This window comes from Tauraco erythrolophus, chromosome W (genome assembly GCF_009769465.1).
Source record: "Tauraco erythrolophus isolate bTauEry1 chromosome W, bTauEry1.pri, whole genome shotgun sequence".
NCBI lineage: Eukaryota > Metazoa > Chordata > Aves > Musophagiformes > Musophagidae > Tauraco > Tauraco erythrolophus.
This window is the reverse complement of record NC_141497.1, coordinates 4,967,746-4,986,096: the sequence shown is the minus strand read 5'-3', so window position 1 is coordinate 4,986,096 and position 18,351 is coordinate 4,967,746. Positions and strand designations below refer to the sequence as shown.

General features: G+C 46.9%; 1 protein-coding gene across 1 annotated transcript in view; it reads left to right on the top strand.

Annotated features, from left to right (window-relative positions):
• The window catches only part of LOC147526182 (protein FAM219A-like), a 118,290-nt gene extending 101,384 nt beyond the window's left edge, over positions 1-16,906 (top strand). The window contains exons 3-5 of the mRNA XM_086630293.1: positions 15,024-15,104; positions 15,477-15,531; positions 16,729-16,906. Of these exons, the coding sequence (XP_086486419.1) occupies positions 15,024-15,104; positions 15,477-15,531; positions 16,729-16,884 (292 nt within the window). The 3' untranslated portion in view covers positions 16,885-16,906. The remainder of the gene's footprint in view (positions 1-15,023; positions 15,105-15,476; positions 15,532-16,728) is intronic.
• Positions 16,907-18,351: the final 1,445 nt, after the last annotated feature.

Sequence of the window (18,351 nt, the reverse complement as noted above, 5' to 3'; positions counted from 1 at the left end):
ACTAATGATCCTGAAACAGATAAGTCCCAACACCGCAATCCCGGATGAGCGAGAGGCCGGAAAATAGAGAGTGAGACAGAGAGAGCACTCTGAGAGTGAGAGCCCCGGAAGAGCAAAGGCCCTTCTTTCCAGCTGTCCCTCACTTTTATACTGGGCATGACGCTGCATGATATGGAATACTAATTGGCCAATTTGGCCCTCAATCCTAAGTCTAAGTACAAATCATAAGGAGAGTCGTGGACCCTCTGTCCCAACTATGCTCCCCCCTATCCTGTTGTGCTCCTGCACACTGGCAAGAACACGGCAGCTGAAAAGTCCTTGAGGCCTCAGTGCCAACTATAAACATCAGTGCACTATCAGCATTCTTCTCAGAGCAAGTCTCAGACTAAAACCAAAACACGGAGCTCTTCTAGCTGCTAAAAGAAGAGCTAACTCTATCCCAGCTGAAACCAGGACAGTATCCACCGCTTATTCCATACCACGAATGTCATGCTCAAACCTCATATATATACATAGATACTATTCCCTTTGTCCATGGGGCATCCCTCCAAAATGTGTGTTGAGTTCATTCAGTTCGTAACTCTGGGCTTCATCTGTCATAGCAGTCTCTCAGGGCAGGAAAGATGATGTGGAATTCGCTCAGTCGGTAGAACAGATGACATAGTCTCTGTTGCATGTGACATCTGGAGCTCGTAGTTGGTGTATCTGGCAATAGTCCATGTCCGCAGTCTGCAGGTTGAAGATGTTGATCTCGAGGAAGCTGCTGGGTGTCTGGAATCAGTTCTGGTTCTGTCGAAGTTCATTCTTCATTAACAGTAGTATAATATGACAACTATAGCAATGATGGTACGCAGTGACAGGATTATTCAGCAATTAATATTACACAATTCAATTCATTTATTGTCTATTTTCACCCAACATCAAACCCCCATCGGACTTCCCCGTCCTTCTGCATCACCCACCAAGTGCACCCAGGTCTTTGAGCAAAAGCAATCCCACAAATGGGTTTACCTTTACCCGAGGCAGGAATAACCCAGACTGTCTTCCCCAGCGTATTCCTCATGTGCACTACAGGGACTTTATCCCCTTCTACAGTACGTAAAAATTCGAATTGGGCAGGACCAGCTCGATTGGCAGATCCTCTAGTGTTGACTAACCAGGTGGCTTTTGCTTAAATGTGTATCCCAATGTTTGAAAGTTCCACCACCCATTGCTTTCAGTGTGGTTTTTAGCAATCCATTATATCGTTCAATCTTCCCCGAAGCTGGTGCATGATAAGGGATGTGATATACCCACTCAATGCCATGCTCTTTGGCCCAAGTGTCTATAAGATTGTTACGGAAGTGAGTCCCGTTGCCTGACTCAATTCTTTTTGGGGTGCCATGCCGCCACAAGGCTTGCTTTTCAAGGCCCAAGATAGTGTTTCAGGCCTCCCCATATTTATATTTTAACCAATGTCCTCCATACCAAAGAGGTTTTAACCGCTTGGCTTGCTTGATCGCAGTGCAGGTTTCACATTCATGAATGTCCTGTGCAATAGTGTCCATAGTTAAGTCCACCCCTCGATCACGAGCCCATCTGTATGTTGCATCTCTTCCTTGATGGCCTGAGGCATCTTAAGCCCAACGAGCTAAAAATTTTTCACCTTTATGTTGCCAGTCCAGATCCACCTGAGCCACTTTAATCTTAGCAGTCCGATCCACCTCTTGATTGTTTTGATGTTCTACAGTGGCCCGCCCCTTGGGTACATGAGCATCTACATGACGTGCCTTTACAGCCCGCTTCTCTACTCGAGCAGCAATGTCTTTCCACAATGGGGCAGCCCAGATGGGTTTACCTCTGTGTTGCCAGTTGCTCTGCTTCCACTGCTGTAGCCATCCCCACAGGGCATTTGCCACCATCCACGAGTCGGTGTAGAGATAGAGCATTGGCCACTTTTCTCGTTCAGCAATGTCTAAAGCCAGTTGGATGGCTTTTACTTCTGCAAACTGACTCGATTCACCTTCTCCTTCAGCAGCTTCTTCGATTCGTCGAGTAGGAGTCCACACAGCAGCTTTCCATCTTTGATGTTTTCCTACAAGGCGACAGGATCCATCAGTGAACAGGACATATTCCTTCTCATTATCTGATAGTCCATTATTTGGTGGGGCCTCCTCAGCACATGTCACCTCCTCCTCCTCTGGTGACATTCTGAAATCTTTACCTTTGGGCCACTTAGTGATCACTTCCAAAATTCCTGGGCGACTGGAGTTTCCTATTCGGGCCCTTTGTAGATGTCGTGGGTTAGGCCGTTCCAGCAACCAAACCCTACACAGTCGCTCACTCACCCTCCCCCACCCCCAGGGATGAGGGAGAGAATTAAAGGATAAACGGGAAGCCCGTAGTTTGAAATAAGAACAATTTAATACAGATAAGTAATACACAGCGTAGATGCTCACCACCCCCTCTTATCCAAAGCCCGTCTCATCCTGAAGCTGCAATCCCGGACGAACGCGAGGCCCCGAAATAGAGAGGGGGAGAGAGAGATAGTACTCCGAAAGTGGGAGTACTGGAAGAGAGAGAGAGAAAAAAAAAAGGCAATAGAGCAAAAGCGCAGAAGCACAAAAGAGCAAAAGCGGCGAAAGAGCCAAAGCGCAAAAACCCCTTCTTTCCGGCTGTCCCTCACTTTTTTACTGGGCATGACGCTGCATGATATGGAATACTAATTGGCCAGTTTGGCCCTCAATCTTAAGTTCCACCACAAATCACAAGGGGAATCGTGGCCCCCTTGTCCCGGCTATGCTCCCCCCTTATCCCGCCGTGCTTCTGCACTCTGGCCAGAACACGGCACACTGAAAAGTCCTTGGAGTTTCACTTCCAACCACAAACATCAGCGTGCTATCAACATTCTTCTCAGAGCAAGCCTCTTCAGAAGCAGCTCGGACTCCTTCATATGCTGTTAATATCTCCAGAGGCTCCAGGCAGGACTATTCTCCCCAGCTGCAGTGTAGAGCAAGTTTTTAACATCTTGTCCTGCCCGGACTGGCCCAATGGCTATTGCATGGACAACTTCCTGTTTAATTTGTTCAAAGGCTTGCTGTTGCTCAGGACCCCATGTAAAATCATGCTTCTTCCTGGTCACTTGGTAGAGAGGGATCACAATTAGGCTGTAACTTGGAATATGCATCCTCCAAAAGCCCACAGCACCTAGGAAAGCTTGTGTTTCTTTCTTACTAGTCGGTGGGGACAGAGCTGCTATTTTGTTGATCACTTCCACTGGGATGTGACGATGTCCATCTTGCCATTTTATTCGTAAAAACTGGATCTCCCATGCAGGTCCCTTGTCCTTACTTTGTTTTATGGCAAAACCAGCCTCCGGAAGGATTTGAACAATTTTCTTCCCTTTCTCAAGAACAACTTCTGCTGTGTTGCCCCATACAATTATGTCGTTGATGTACCACAGATGTTCTGGAGCTTTGACCTGTTCCAGTGCAGTCTGGATCAGTCCATGGCAAATGGTAGGACTGTGTTTCCACCCCTGGAGCAGTCAATTCTAGGGGTAGTGGACACCCCTCCAAGTGAAAGCGAACTGTGGCCTGCACTCTGCTGCCAAAAGGATCAAGAAAAATGCGTTAGCAATATCAATTGTGGCGTATCACTTGGCTGCCTTTGACTCCAGTTCATATTGAAGTTCCAGCATATCTGGCACCGCAACATTAAGTAGTAGTGTGACTTCATTCAGGCCACAGTAGTCTATTGTCAGTCTCCACTCTCCATTAGACTTGCGCACCGGCCACATGGGGCTGTTGAAGGGGGAACGAGTTTTGCTGATTACCCCTTGGCTCTTCAGTTGACGAATCAGCTCATGGATGGGGATCAGAGAGTCTCGGTTGGTGCGATATTGCCACCGGTGCACCATCGTAGTAGATGGCACCTGTTGTTCTTCGATTCTCAGCACTCCCACAACAGAAGGGTCCTCTAAGAGGCCAGGCAAGATAGACAGCTGCTTAATTTCCTCCATCTCCATGGCAGCTATACCAAAAGTCCACCAGTACCCTTTTGGGTCCTTGAAATACCCCCTCCTGAGGTAGTCTATGTCCAGGATGCACGGGGCCTCTGGGCCAGTCACAATGGGGTGCTTTTACCACTCCTTCCCAGTGAGACTCACTTCAGCTTCCAATACAGTCAGCTGCTGGGATCCCCCTGCTATTCCAGAAATACAGACGAGTTCTGCCCCTTTATAGCTTGATGGCACTAGGGTGCATTGTGCACTGGTGTCCTCTAGAGCCCTATATTCCTGTGGGTCTGACGTGCCAGGCCATCGAATCCACAGTCCAATAAATCCTGTTATCCCTCTCCTCCACCTGGCTGGAGGCAGGGTCCCTCTAGTCCTGGTCACAGTATTCATCGCTCACCTTTTGTAACAATGAACTAGAAGTCCCTTCAAGAGGATCAGAAATGGGGTCAGCCCTTCTATACTGTCTGGGGAGCTGCATGCTGGAAACCAGAGTGACATTTTCCCTGGAAGAATCACCTTCAGCGATTGTTTTTCCATTCAGTTTCTTAGGGTCGAGGTAGGTTTTCCATCCCACTTCCTCATGTCCTCTCTGTGGTCACGCAGGAAAAATCACAAGTTACCCCACCGTGTGTGTGCACTCTGTTCTCTCTTTTGATCAGGGGAACGCTTACTCCTAGTAGCTGAGATATGGGTCCGTATGGGTGGAGAGTGGGCCATATCCTCTTTGAATTGGTGAAACTCCTGGGACAGTTTCTCCACAGCTGCAATACAGGCCTGCACAGAGGAAGAGATACTTCCTTGATATTGCCGTAGTTGACCAGCCAAGTCCTGCACCATTGGTTCCTCACCTTCTCTCCAGGACATTACTGCCAAGGAGTTGACATACGATGCTGGTGCACTCCGTAGGAATTTCCACCACATGGACTGATTGCACTGGACTTCATCTGGATCTGTGGATAACTGCTCATTATTCAGGTGGTTGTAAATCACCTCCAGCATAGCTAACTCCCTCAGATACTGCATACCCCTTTCCATGGTGGTCCACTTGCCTGGGTGACATGTAATATCATCCTTGAAGGGGAACCTGTCCTTCACGCCTGACAGAAGTCGCCTCCAGAAGCTGAGGATTCGTGGTTTTCTTCCCATCACCTTGTCGATGCTCCCTTCCCTGGACAAGGATCCCAGCTGCCTGGCTTCCCTACCCTCTAGTTCCAGGCCATTGGCTGCATTATCTCAGCATCGGAGCAGCCAGGTGACAATGTTCTCCTTTTGAAGGTGGCTGAAATCCTTTTGCATATCTCGCAGCTCACCCTGGGATAGAGATGGGATGGTTACTGTCTCATGTGTGGGCTCTGCCTCATCCTCCTCCTGTTCTCATGATGACCCTGGTTCATTTTCATCCCTCACGAAGTGAACTGATTTCTTTATGCACTTTTTCTTCTGTACAGGGGTGACTGATACCAGAACAGGTGGGTTCTCTGGTTCAGCTGCAGTGTCTATTGTTTTGTCATCAGATCAAGGGACCTCCTCTTCCCTTTGAGGGTGCTGAGTAGTGCTAAACAAGGCAGCTCGGTAGGCATGGGCCAGGCACCAGCAAATTGCAGTGATCTGGGTCTCCCAGGAATTGCCAGGGTGACAGCACACTTTTCCCAAACATTCTATTAGTTTTTCAGGGTTCTGCACTTGTTCAGAGGTGAAGTTCCAAAACACTGGAGGTGCCAACTGTCTTAGGCATTTGCCCCTGCTCTCCCACACACCCAGCCACTCATAACTATGTGGCCTCAGAGCGGACATCTCTGTGATATTTTTAAGTAGTTGTTTAACCTCAAACGAGACCTGAAACACCTTCGGGAGACACAGCATTAACACCATGCTGGCTAGAACACTCGCAGAGTATTCAAAATCCTCAAAGGCCGTTGTGATCAGCCGGAATGAGAAGGGTGGGGTGAGGAACCGGGGAAGGGACCCTCCCCTGCCTTCCCCAGGGACTGGGCGCAGTTACCGGAAAATTGCGAGAGGTGGCGCCCGAGGAACGGGCACGATGCCAACGCCACGTACACGGACCAGCCCAGCCGCGTGGCCAGCGCCGCGATCGCATCATAGACCGATATTACACAGGACAGCAAAATGAGAGCCCGGACCCCTCTGCCAGCGGTGATGAACAGCCTCGCAGGGAATACATAGGGCATGTAAACATTTACATAGCACAGCCACGTGAGCAACCAAAACAACATTGTGACCGGCGACTATTTAACTAACACAATAAACACGTATAATGAATTTGTTCTTTAACCCACTCTGGTCGGATTTCATTGTTATCCCAACCCTTCGTGCCCCACGTTGGGCGCCAAAAAGGACTGTCGTGGTTTAGCCCAGCCGGTAGCTCAGCAACCACACTGCCGCTTGCTCACTCCTCCCCCTCCGACGGGATGGGAGGAGAAAATCGGAAGAAAAAAGAGTAAACCACGTGGGTTCGGATAAGGATGATTTAATAGATAGAACAGTACAAAAAAAAAAAAAAGAGGAAAGAGTAATAACAGTGATAATATTAATGAAAAGAGAATAGTACAAAATGAGCAGTACCAATGCTCACCTCGCGGACCACGGAACCCGGAAGCCGGAACCCCCGCGCAGCCCAGTCTGCTCACGATCGGTGAAGATGCAAAAAAGCCCCTCTCTCAGCGAGCTCTCTCAATATATAGTCTCCGAGCATGACACATACGGTATCGAATAGCCCTCTGACGAATTCCGGTCAGTTTCCTGAGCTGTGCCCCCTCTCACTTTTCCTGTGAAAGCTTAACTCTATCCCAGCCAAACCCAGGACAGCCTCATCTACAATCATTCTTCTTCCGGGTCACTTGATAGGGTTTACAATCTGGCTGTAATCTGGAATATGCATTCGCCAGAAACCCACGATGCCTAAGAAAGCTTGTGCTTCCTTTTTGTTAGTTGGTGGAGACATAGTTGTTATTTTATTAATCACATCCATTGGGATCTGGCAACATCCCTCTTGCCATTTTATTCCTAAAACCCGAATCTCCTGTGCGGTTCCCTTGACCTTACTTTAGTTTATGGCAAAATTTGCTTTCAGAAGGATTTGAATTATTTTCTCACCTTTCTCAAAAACTTCTTCTGCTGTGTTGCTTCATACATTGATGTCATCAATGTGTCGCAGATATTCTGGAGCTTCACCCTGTTCCAGTGTAGTCTGTATCAGTCCACGGCAAATAGTAGGACTGTGTTTCCACCCCTGGAGCAGTCAATTCCAGGTGTATTGGACATCCCTCCAGGTGAAAGCAAACTGTGGCCTGCACTCTGTTGCCAAAGGAATTGAGAAAAACACATTAGTGATATCAATTGTGGCGTACCACTTGGCTACCTTTGACTCCAGTTCATATTGAAGTTGTAGCATGTCCAGCACAGCATCACTCAATGGTTGCGTAACTTGATTCTGGCCATGATAGTGTACTGTCAGTCTCCACTGTCCATTAGACTTGTGCACTGGCCATATGGGACTGTTAAATGCTGAGCGAGTCTTGGTGATCACTCCTTGGCTCTCCAGTTGACGAATCAACTTATGGATAGGAATCACAGAGTCTCGGTTGGTGCAATATTGCCGCCAATTCACTGTTGTAGTAGCAATTGGCACCTGTTGTTCTTTGACCATCAGTAATCCCACAGTAGAAGGGTCCATTGAGAGACCAGGCAAAGTAGACAACTGTGTGATTTCCTCTGTCTCCAAGGCAGCTATGCCAAAAGCCCGCTAAAGCCTTATACTTCTGGGGGTCTGATGTGCCAGGCCAGCAAATCCACACAGTCCAGTAAACTTGATTGTCCCTTTCCTCCACCTGGCTGGAGGCAGGGCCCCTCTAATACCTGTTATCATGTCCATAACTCCCTTCTTGTGCAGGACGATCAACAGGATTAGGATCAAGGAAAGGAGTGAGAGAAGGATTGGCTCTCCTACTTGGTCTGAAGTGCTCACTGGAGACTAGAGCAAGGAAAGGATTAAGGGTATGATTGACTCTCCCACTCGGTTTAGGAAACTGCTCACTGGAGATGGGAGCAACAACTTTCCTGGAAGACTTGGAAAAATTCCTATTTCTGTTTTTTTTTCCTTGCAATTTGCATACCCTTGCCTCTAGGACTGAGGTAGGTTTTTCATCTCACCTTTTCATGTCTTCTCCATGATCATACAGGTAAAACCACAGCCTGTCCCTTAGTGTATACTGTTTGTCTTGAGTAGGGGAACACTTAGTCTTTACAGCTGATATATGGGAATATACAGATGGGGAGTAGGACATTTCTTCTTTAAATTATCAGAACTCCCGGGACAGTTTCTCCACAGCCAAGATGCAGGCCCATAGGGAAGTAGTCTCTTCATATTTCCAGAGTCAGGTAACCACATCATCTATGGGTGGTACATCTTCTCCAAGATCCATTACTGCCAGTGAGGAAGAATATGGTGGTGGTGCACTTCGTAGAACCTTCCGCCACATGAGTCATGTGCACCGGGCTTCATCCAAATCTTTGGGTAACCATGTGTTTCTCAGGTCATAATAAATCACCTCTCACACGACTAGTTCCCCTCAGATACTGGATACCTCTCTCTATGTTGACCCACTTGCCTGGATTACATGAAAACTTCCTTGAAGGGATACCTTTCCCTTACAGCTGCCAGGAGCCGTCTCCAGAGGTCATGGGCTTGTGTCCCTTTTCCAATCCCTTTATCAATGCCTCCATCCCTAGCCAGGGCTCCCAGCTGCCTGGCTTCTCTACCATCTAAATCCAGACTACTGGCCCCCATGTCCCAGCATCTGAGCAGTCAGGTGACAATGTGCTCACCTTGATGATAGCTGTAATCTTTTCAAAAGTCTCGCAGCTCATTCAGGGATAGAGATCAAGTGGTTATTGTCTCGTCTATGAGATCTTCATGTCTCTTCCACCAAGTTCTTCCTTGGGGGGGAAGTGGGACATTTTGTCTCTCTCTCCTGTTCTTGTGACAGCCCTGCTTTAGAGTAGCCTACCTCCTTGTTGAGAAGGAAGCCTTCTATAATTTATAGCTCTTCTTCCTCTAGTTTTCATGATGACCCTGCTTTCTCTTCTTCCTCTTCTTTGTCATCCTTTTTTAAATGTGCTGACTTTCATGTACATTTCCTCTTCCGTATGTGGCTATTGATAATGGCACAGATCATGCCATGATTCCCATTGTGGTCTGGGTAGCTGTGGTACTTGTTTTTGGGATTTGAGTAGGCATAGCAGGTGCCAGGTTCTGAGTAGACGCAGTGCTTGTCACAGGGATCTGAGTACAGTGCCTGCATTTGCACCAAGCACCAGAAGCAGAAGCTGAGGTTTGAGTAGCCGCAGTGCTTCTCGCAGGGGTTTAGATAGCAAGTGAAGCAATACCAGTAACAAATTGGTAGATATTTCTAAATGATCGAATAACCCTAATAATATACATAATTAGACATACATGCAGGAGACCTTGCAACAGGATTATACTGATTAGGCCATTCCAACGTTATTCAACATTCTCAGAATTTGCAAAAGCTTTTGTAAATGGTCTGGAGGGGGAGGGGTAAATGAAGAAAAACGTCCCCCTCATGTATTGGCTCTCCAAAGGAAAGAAGCTACCGGTGTAATTGGCAACAATGCCAGCCAGGTAGCGCTTGAAGTTCATAAACAAAGTCCACATCGCCACCCTCCTCTGCACTGCTGAATACAGATACAGAACTGGTCCCAACATCCACGATTTTGTCAGCACCACACAGCACAGCATGGCGATACTCTTAACCAGCGGAATGATATCTCTAATACTAGCTCATCATTTGAAGATAGCAACCGCACTGGCAAACAGTATATACGGCAAATTAGTTGCTAAATAATACAACTCCGAAAACAACCCTGAGAGCACATAAAACAACATTCTGGCCAGTGACATCCAAGAAAACATAATGAATGTTTATAGTAATTTTGTTTTAACACATTCTGGTCAAATCTGTCATTATCTCAACGCTTCAAGCCCCACATTAGGTGCCAGAAAGGACTGTTGTGGTTTAACCAGGCTGGCAACTAAACGTCACACAGCCACTCACTCACCTTCCCTCTCCCCCAGGGAATGGGGAAGAGAATTAAAGGGGAAAAGGGAAGGAGACTTGCAGGTTAACATAAGAACAATTTAATAATAACAATAATATAAAATTAAAAGTAATAATGATAAAATAATGATAATAATACATTGATATACATATAATGATAATAACATATACAAACAAGTGATGCACAGTGTAATTGCTCACCACCTGGTGACCAACATCTGTCCCATCCCAGCAAATGATCCCAAAACAGATAAGTCCCAATACCAGAATCCCGGGTGAGTGAAAGGCATGGAAAGAGAGCAAGAGAGCCCTCCAAAGAGAGTGAGAGCTTCTTCCCAGTCAACTCTCATCTATATACTGTGCATGACATTGCACGATATGGAATATTCCAACTTCGTCAAGTTTTATTTGTGAGCCCCTGTGATTTTGTTGGAATACATTGCATTGCTCACTGCTCTGTGTTTGGTTGTTGAGACCATATAAAGGAGCCAGGCCCTTAGTGGCAGCAAGAAATTCAGCAGATTCTTTCAGCTGGCTTTTCCATGCTTCTCCTTGTCTTCCAAATACAAGTTGCAGAAACTTGGTTTCTTTTGGCAATAGGCTGCATGCTAGCTTCCCAAGAGGAATGGTAGCAGATTTGCTGCTTGAGAAATTTAGAAACACTGAAATTAGTGGAGGAAGATAGTAAGGGAGAGAAGACGGGATAAGTACAGGTGCCTACCTGTAAAATTAGTGACTTCTGTTTGGAGAGACTGCTATTTCTGAGCTGCCAATGGAAAGAAGAGTGATTTGAGTGGGGAAAGACAGAGCAGTGACACTCATTGACAAAAGTTTTCAAACAGCTAACTAAGTTTTATTCCATTTGTGGACACCTGAGCACTGTTCAGAGGACATGTGGCCACCTCTACAGCCAAACGAAGCCTGCTGGCAGTAGACTTGCTTTTCTTAGTTACTTTTCATACAGCTTTTAGAAGCATCCCTTGGGATCTGCAAAACAGAGGTTTTCAGCCATTGCTTTAATAGCAGATGTAGCCAAGGTCCATTGTTTCCATATGGCTGGGAGGTGTCTGGCACAGGGTCTCCCTGGCCCATGTTTCTTCATCTCCCAGCTCCCTTGGCTTTCTGAGAACCAAGTAGCACCACAAGCACAACCCTAGTAATACCTCAGAATGGTTTGGTCTGTCTTACAACAGTCAGGGCAACCCCAGGAAGGCAGAAACGCCACAAGCTTGTTCAAGCAGCTTCTTTTCACAAGATAATGGCTGCAGTACAATGGGAGATGGTTCAGTGGGATACACTGCAAAACGTCCAGGTTATGGTAGCTCTTTAAATCTGAACTGTTGGCTTCTGCTGATCTCTGCAGGAGGAGAATAAGCTAGATCCACTTCCACTCTTTTAACAGTTCTGCTCTTCTCCTCATCAAATATGTTTTTCTTTGTTCAGGTAAACCACATTGCCTCTCCCGGTCTCTACATCACCTCCTCCTCCTTCCTTGAGGCTTCTATTCTTCTGTATTATACTGTTTATTGATATTATTATTATTATTATTATTATTATATTCTGTATAACCAGGGATCAGGTTAGGAAAGCTAAAGCCCTGATAGAATTAAATCTGGCCAGGGACATCAAGGACAACAAGAAAAATTTCTATAGATATGTCAGTGATAAAAGGAGGACTGGGGAAAATGTGACCCCTCTCTGGAAGGAAATGGGAGACCTGATTACCCAGGATATGGAGAAGGCTGAGGTACCCAATTACTTTTTTCCTCAGTCTTCACTGATGTGGGCTCCAGCTGCACAGCCCAAGTCACAGAAGGCAAAGGCAGGGCCTGGGAGAATGAAGAACCGCTCACTGTAGGAGAAGACCAGGTTCGAGACCATCTAAAGAACCTGAAGGTGGACAAGTCCATGGGACCTGATGAGGTGCATCCGTGGGTCCCGAGGGAACTGGTAGATGAAGTTGCTAAGCCACTATCCATCATATTTGAGAAGTCGTGGCAGTCCGGTGAAGTTTCCAATGACTGGAAAAGGGGAAACGTAGCCCCATTTTTAAAAAGGAGAAAAAGGAAGACCCAGGGAACTACAGGCCGGTTAGTCTCACCTCTGTGCCCAGCAAGATCATGGAGCAGATCCTCCTGGCAACTATGCTAAGGCACAAAGAAAATAAGGGGGCCTACAAGAAAACTGGAGAGGGACTTTTTACAAGGGCGTGTAGTGTAGGAGCAATGGCTTTAAACTGAAAGAGGGGAGATTTCGATTAGATCTAAGGAAGAAATTCTTCAATCTGAGGGTGGTGAGGCACTGGAACAGATTGCCCAGAGAAGCTGTGGATGCCCCATCCCTGGAAGTGTTCAAGGTCAGGTTGGATGAGGCTTTGAGCAACCTGATCTAGTGGAAGGTGTCTGTGCCCATGGCAGGGGAGTTGGAACTAGATGAGCTTTAAGGTCCCTTCCAACCCAAACCATTCTACGATTCTATGATTCTGTACATCTCCTTTGTGATAGCATTGGATATATTTTACTCTCTCTGAGCCTGCAGGCCTTTGTATTGCTAAAATTGCAACGGCTTCCTGAAATTTTCTGAGCAAAGGCAGAACATTGCAGGTGGTTAGAGTGCAGTTGAAGCATCGATGAGATGGATTATCATCTTTAGATTTATATTTTCTGAACTCTTAGTGAAGCATCATCATGCATCATTGTGTGTTATTAAAGACTAGTTCTTCATTTGGGAGAAAATCTGAGTTAATCCACTGAATAAGGAGATTTTCATCACTCTTACTGTTCCCACCTGCTGAATGTAGAATCTTCTTCCATTTGCTTTGTTTGGTTGATCTTATTTTAAATATGAACCAAAGTCTTTGTGCAATTTTGTGAATGAAAGAACTCTGTTGTGAACTGAATAGTATTGAATTAATGTATTTTCCTTATCTTAGAAGCTCTGGAGCCTGTATTCTGTTACACAAACTCTCTCAGGCAATTAAAATTGCAAAGTCATCGTCAGCCTTTCTAATACTTCTGATGAAGTGAAAGTCATTAAAAAATTATGGAATTTAAAAAATGATAGTCTGACTGGGCTCTTATGCTGCACCCACCAGCTCATATTTCCCATATTACTAAATTTAGGAGTGAGACCTCAAAAGTGCTGTGTGGTGGGGGCTGGGTAGGAACTCATAAAGAAAGACCAAATCCTTGATTTCCAGTATGTCGTGGTTTAGCCCAGCTGGCAACTAAGCTGCCATGCAGCCGCTCACTCACTCCTCTCCCAGAGTGGAGTGGAGAGGAGAAAAATGTAACAAAAGGCTTGAGGGTCAAGATAAGAACAGGGAGGGATCACCCACCAACCATGGCCCTGGGGAAAACAGACTTAGTTTGGAGATAAATCAATTTAATTTGTTAACAGTTACTTGAGAGGATAATGAGAAACAAAACCAGATCTTAAAAACACCTTCCCCCTACCCCTCCCTTCTTCCCAGCTCTACCTACTCCCCCCAGTGGCGCAGGGAGACAAGGGAATGGGGGTTGCAGGTCAGTTCATCGCATGCTGTTTCTGCCGCTCCTTCCTTAAAGGAGATGGACTCCTTACACTCTCCCCCTGCTCCAACGTGAGGCCCCTCCACATGGGAAATAGTCCACGAACTTCTCCAACGTGAGCTCTTCCTGCAGGATGCAATCCTTACCCATCAGATTGCTCCAGCACGGGCTTTTACCACAGAGTCGTGGCTTCTTAGGGTGCAGCCACCCGCTCCAGCGTGGAGTCCCTTCTCACAGACTGCAGCTGCATCTCTGTTTCATCATCAGTCTCCAGCAGCGTGGGTGATCCTTCCCACAGATACAATCCTCTAAGAACTCCTTCAGGCACAGGCATCTCTGCTCCAGTGTGGGGCTCTCCATGGGCTGTGGGTGGATCTCTGCTCCACCTATTGTCTCATGAGCTGCAGGGGGACAGCCTGCTGTCTTACCATGGGCTACAGGGGAATCTCAGCTCTGGCACACCTCCTCCTGCTCCATCTTTGCTGACCTTGGTGTCTGCATAGTTGTTTCTCTCAGATCTCAGTCCTCTTTCCTCTGCAGCCACACTGGACCCGACTGGCCTGACGAATCTCAGTAGTCCTGGCAGGATGACCTCCGCCCAGAAGATATCCCGGGAGCGAAGCGCTTCAGAGCTCTCCAAGCCGTGCCGCCGCAGCCATCTCCAGTCAAGTGGTGATGGCCCAGTGTGGGCAGCCACCTGTGTGGGAGACCGGGGGGACCAGCCACCCACCTCCCCCCTCTCTTCACTGCAGGTCCTGCCCGGTTTGGGTTCCTTTGTCCCCTTCTTAAATAGGGCATTCACAGAGGCGCTGATTGGCTCGGTCCTGGCCTGAGGCAGCTCCAACCTGGCCAGAGATCGGTCCAACTGGTTTTGGAGTTGGGGAAGCTTCTTGCATCTCCTTACAGGGGCTATCTCTGCAGCCCCTCCCCTCCTACCAAAACCCCACCACATAAACTCAGCACACAATAGTAAAATAGTAGGAGCACAGAGCCTCTGCCTTCCCCTAGCCTCCTTCTTCCATACATATTGCTAGTGTCATGTACTCATTGCTAGGGAAAAAAAAGTAGCACAAATATGAGCAATATCTGATACGACGAGCAGTGCTAGCTGAACAGGTTCACCAGAAGGAAGTGTGGAGTGTCCCAACTGTTTTGAGTTCCAGGGATAAGTGTGTTCCCAAGGCATGTCCAGTGTTCATCCCCGTGAAACTGCTCTGAACTACTCAGAGACACAGCCCGCTTCCTCTGAATCGCACCCATTTAAATGTCTTCATTGATAAGGGAGGACTTGCAAGGAAGCCAAATGGGGAAAGCCTAACTATCATATGACTTTGCTCTAGACTATGTGTGGTACTGAGCTTTACTTTGTGGTTAATGGACAACATTTAATTATTTCAGGCTCGTCATTCCCAATAAGGGCTATTCGTCATTAGATCAGAGTCCAGATGAAAAGCCACTGGTAGCCCTGGATACGGACAGGTATGCAAAGTGTTAATAAGATGATATATATATATATATATATTATGGTGCAAGCAAATTTTCATGCCAGAGTGCAGCACTGAAGCTAATTCCTGCTGAAACTGCAGGCCACTCAAGCTTTTCCTTACTGTGCCCTTCGGCATATGCCATAACAAGTCTATGTGTGTAAACAAGTAGGAAGAGACGTGAGTAAAGAGCACTTTGATGGAAAGGTCTGAGGGTCACAGATGAAAGTTGGTCTCCAGACTCCCTTGATGTAACTTCTCTATACCTGAAGTGCAGCTTCACAGCATGAGAAAGATGCTGCTAACCAGGGAATACATGTGTCTAACTGTTGTTTCCTTCTTTGCTGTGTCTTGTCCTTCCCTGCAGTGATGATGACTTTGACATGTCCAGATATTCCTCCTCAGGATACTCATCAGCCGAGGTGAGTTATACTCTTTCCTGCCATCCTTGCCATGAATGCTAATAGCAGAGCAGCCAGAAACAACACAGTGGCCTTGTGCTGCCAGAAACAAATTCCACAAGGAATTTACCGGTGAGATAGACTCTGTGAGCCTGGAAGGGGCCATGGCAGAAACTGTGTCATGTTTCTTTCTTTCCCAGTGATCCAGTTGGTTCCATCCCCACACTTATGTGGTACAGACATAGATCTGCCCGTCGGCTATTTTCACAGATACCTTCGGCTTCACTCAAACTTTTCCCAGTTCTGCTCAGTTCTGCAGTGTTAGCCCATGTAGTGCAAAAGCATCAACTTGTCTGTCACGGCAGCTCAGCAACCATTTACTTGCCAAGGACACAAATAAAGGATCTGAGGGTATGCTGTGATTTCCAGTTCTTGGAGAAGTCAGGGTCACCCAGTGCATGTTTACTTGGAGCACCAGAAATTCCAGGGAGGACTTGCAGATATGAACTCTTGCCCTTTCAAATAGAAAAGGCAGGGAAGCTCAGACTTGTTAATCCCTCTGAATTGTTTCTGAATATATTCCCAAGATCTCTTGTGAATTAGTTGTTCAGACTCTGGCTACTGCTTCTGCGGGATCTGAGTTTACATACAGAGTGCCGAGCAGCCATTCTGCACACAAGCTGCTGGGAACTCTTCCCCCTTGTATCCCTTCCTTGGGCAAAATACCTCTGAAACACAGAGAAACAGCCAAGAGCAGGGACCAGATCAAATGATCTGGGTCATCTCTGGGCCCTGATGAAGTGTTGTTCACCCAGATCTGTCTAGGCAACACTTGAATCCAAGATTACAAAAAGTCAAGAGGCTTTTATAGTGCCCCAGACTGAGAGGAGGGATTGCCCAGCTGCCAGTCAGTTTATTATCATTATTATTATATTACTTTAAATGAGGACTCATCTTCATGGAAAGATTATTCCAGAACAAAATAGTATATTGACTTGCTACTCTGGAATATCTCACTCTAGATATTCCTGTTCTGGAAGAAGTTAGAACAACAGAAGGCAGCCCTCACCTGTGGTCAAAAACCAGGACTCTTTCATTGATGGGACAACTGCTAATGATAGGAAAATATATTCCAGAATAAGGGACCTCCTTCCTCTTCCAACCATCAGAAAGAAGAAGTCTCAAGTGTTTGACTGTTTGTCTCTTTGTCTGTAGCAGATCAACCAAGACTTGAACATCCAGCTGCTAAAGGATGGGTACCGGTTAGATGAGATCCCAGATGACGAGGACCTCGACCTAATTCCCCCTAAATCGGTCAACCCTACCTGCATGTGTTGCCAAGCCACCTCCTCCACTGCCTGCCACATCCAGTAGTGAGGCCAGCAGGCTGTGATCAGTGCTTTCCACTATAACTGTAAAACTTCACAGCCATTGCTTCCTCCTATGGTAGGACATGCACCTCTTTGTGTTCATGGAGCCAGGAGAAACCAAAAAATTCATTTTATGATTGGTTAATGAGTTATTTTAAACTATGGTTAAACAAAAGAGAAGTTGTTCAAAGTGCCAGGCAGTGCCTGGCAGAACTGACTGGTCTGGAGAGCAAATGCAGGAGGGTCCAAAGATACCTCCTTGGTTTGTGTAGGCACTGGAGATGTTTTGTAAGGTGGCTGTTCCAGAATGGGAAGGGTCAGATGGGGCTGCAGTTATTCCTGCCCACCGAAACCAATCCATCTACAAGATCGAGGTGAGTCTGAGGTGTCAGGGGGTTTTACCTGTGGGAGGAGGTCAGTTCTTAATTCATTCACTAAACCTGATTCATTTGCGTAACTAAAATTACACCATAACCGGGGCACAGGAATGGGAACGGAGCAGGGCATCCTTTCTCATGACAAGGCTAGCCAGGACAAGTATGACACCATTCACTTGCGAACAGGACAAATAGGTGGCATTTCACTGTGAGTCAGTACTAGCTAGAGCTGTTGTGTCACATATCCAATGTAATCTATCCTTAGCTCCACATTCAATTATCACCAAACACATCAGATTCAATCTGCAACCCATCCATGCTCTTCAGGGATTCAGTCCTTGCCTGAGAATACCATACTCCTGAGTTCAGTCCAGTCATGTATACTGACTTCAGCCTATACTTCTTTCCTGTGAGACCCATCTGCTTCCAAAAATCTTAAAGTTTGTTCAACTAAGAAAAAATGAGTCCTGCACAAGACAGGACTAGAGCAATCTAGTGGGTCGGGGCAATCCCAAGCACAAGTACAGGCTGGGCGGAGAATGGATTGAGAGCAGCCCTGAGGAAAAGGACTTGGGAGTGCTGGTGGATGAGAAGCTCAACATGAGCCGGCAATGTGCGCTGGCAGCCCAGAAAGCCAACCGTATCCTGGGCTGTATCAAAAGGAGCATGGCCAGCAGGGCGAGGGAAGTGATTCTGCTCTCGTGAGACCCCACCTGGAATACTGTGTTCAGCTCTGTAGCCCCCAACACAAGAAGGACATGGAGCTACTGGAGCGAGTCCAGAGGAGGGCCACGAAGATGATCAGAGGGCTGGAGCGCCTCTCCTATGAAGACAGGCTGAGAGAGTTGGAGCTGTTCAGCCTGGAGAAGAGAAGGCTCTGGGGTGATCTTATAGCAGCTTTCCAGTACCTGAAGGGGGCCTACAGGAAAGCTGAAGAGGGACTTTTTACAAGGGCGTGTAGTGATAGGACAAGGGACAATGGATTTAAACTGAAAGAGGGGAGATTTAGGTTAGATATAAGAAAGAAATTCTTTACATTGAGGGTGGTGAGGTACTGGAACAGGTTGCCCAGAGAAGTTGTGGCTGCCCCATCC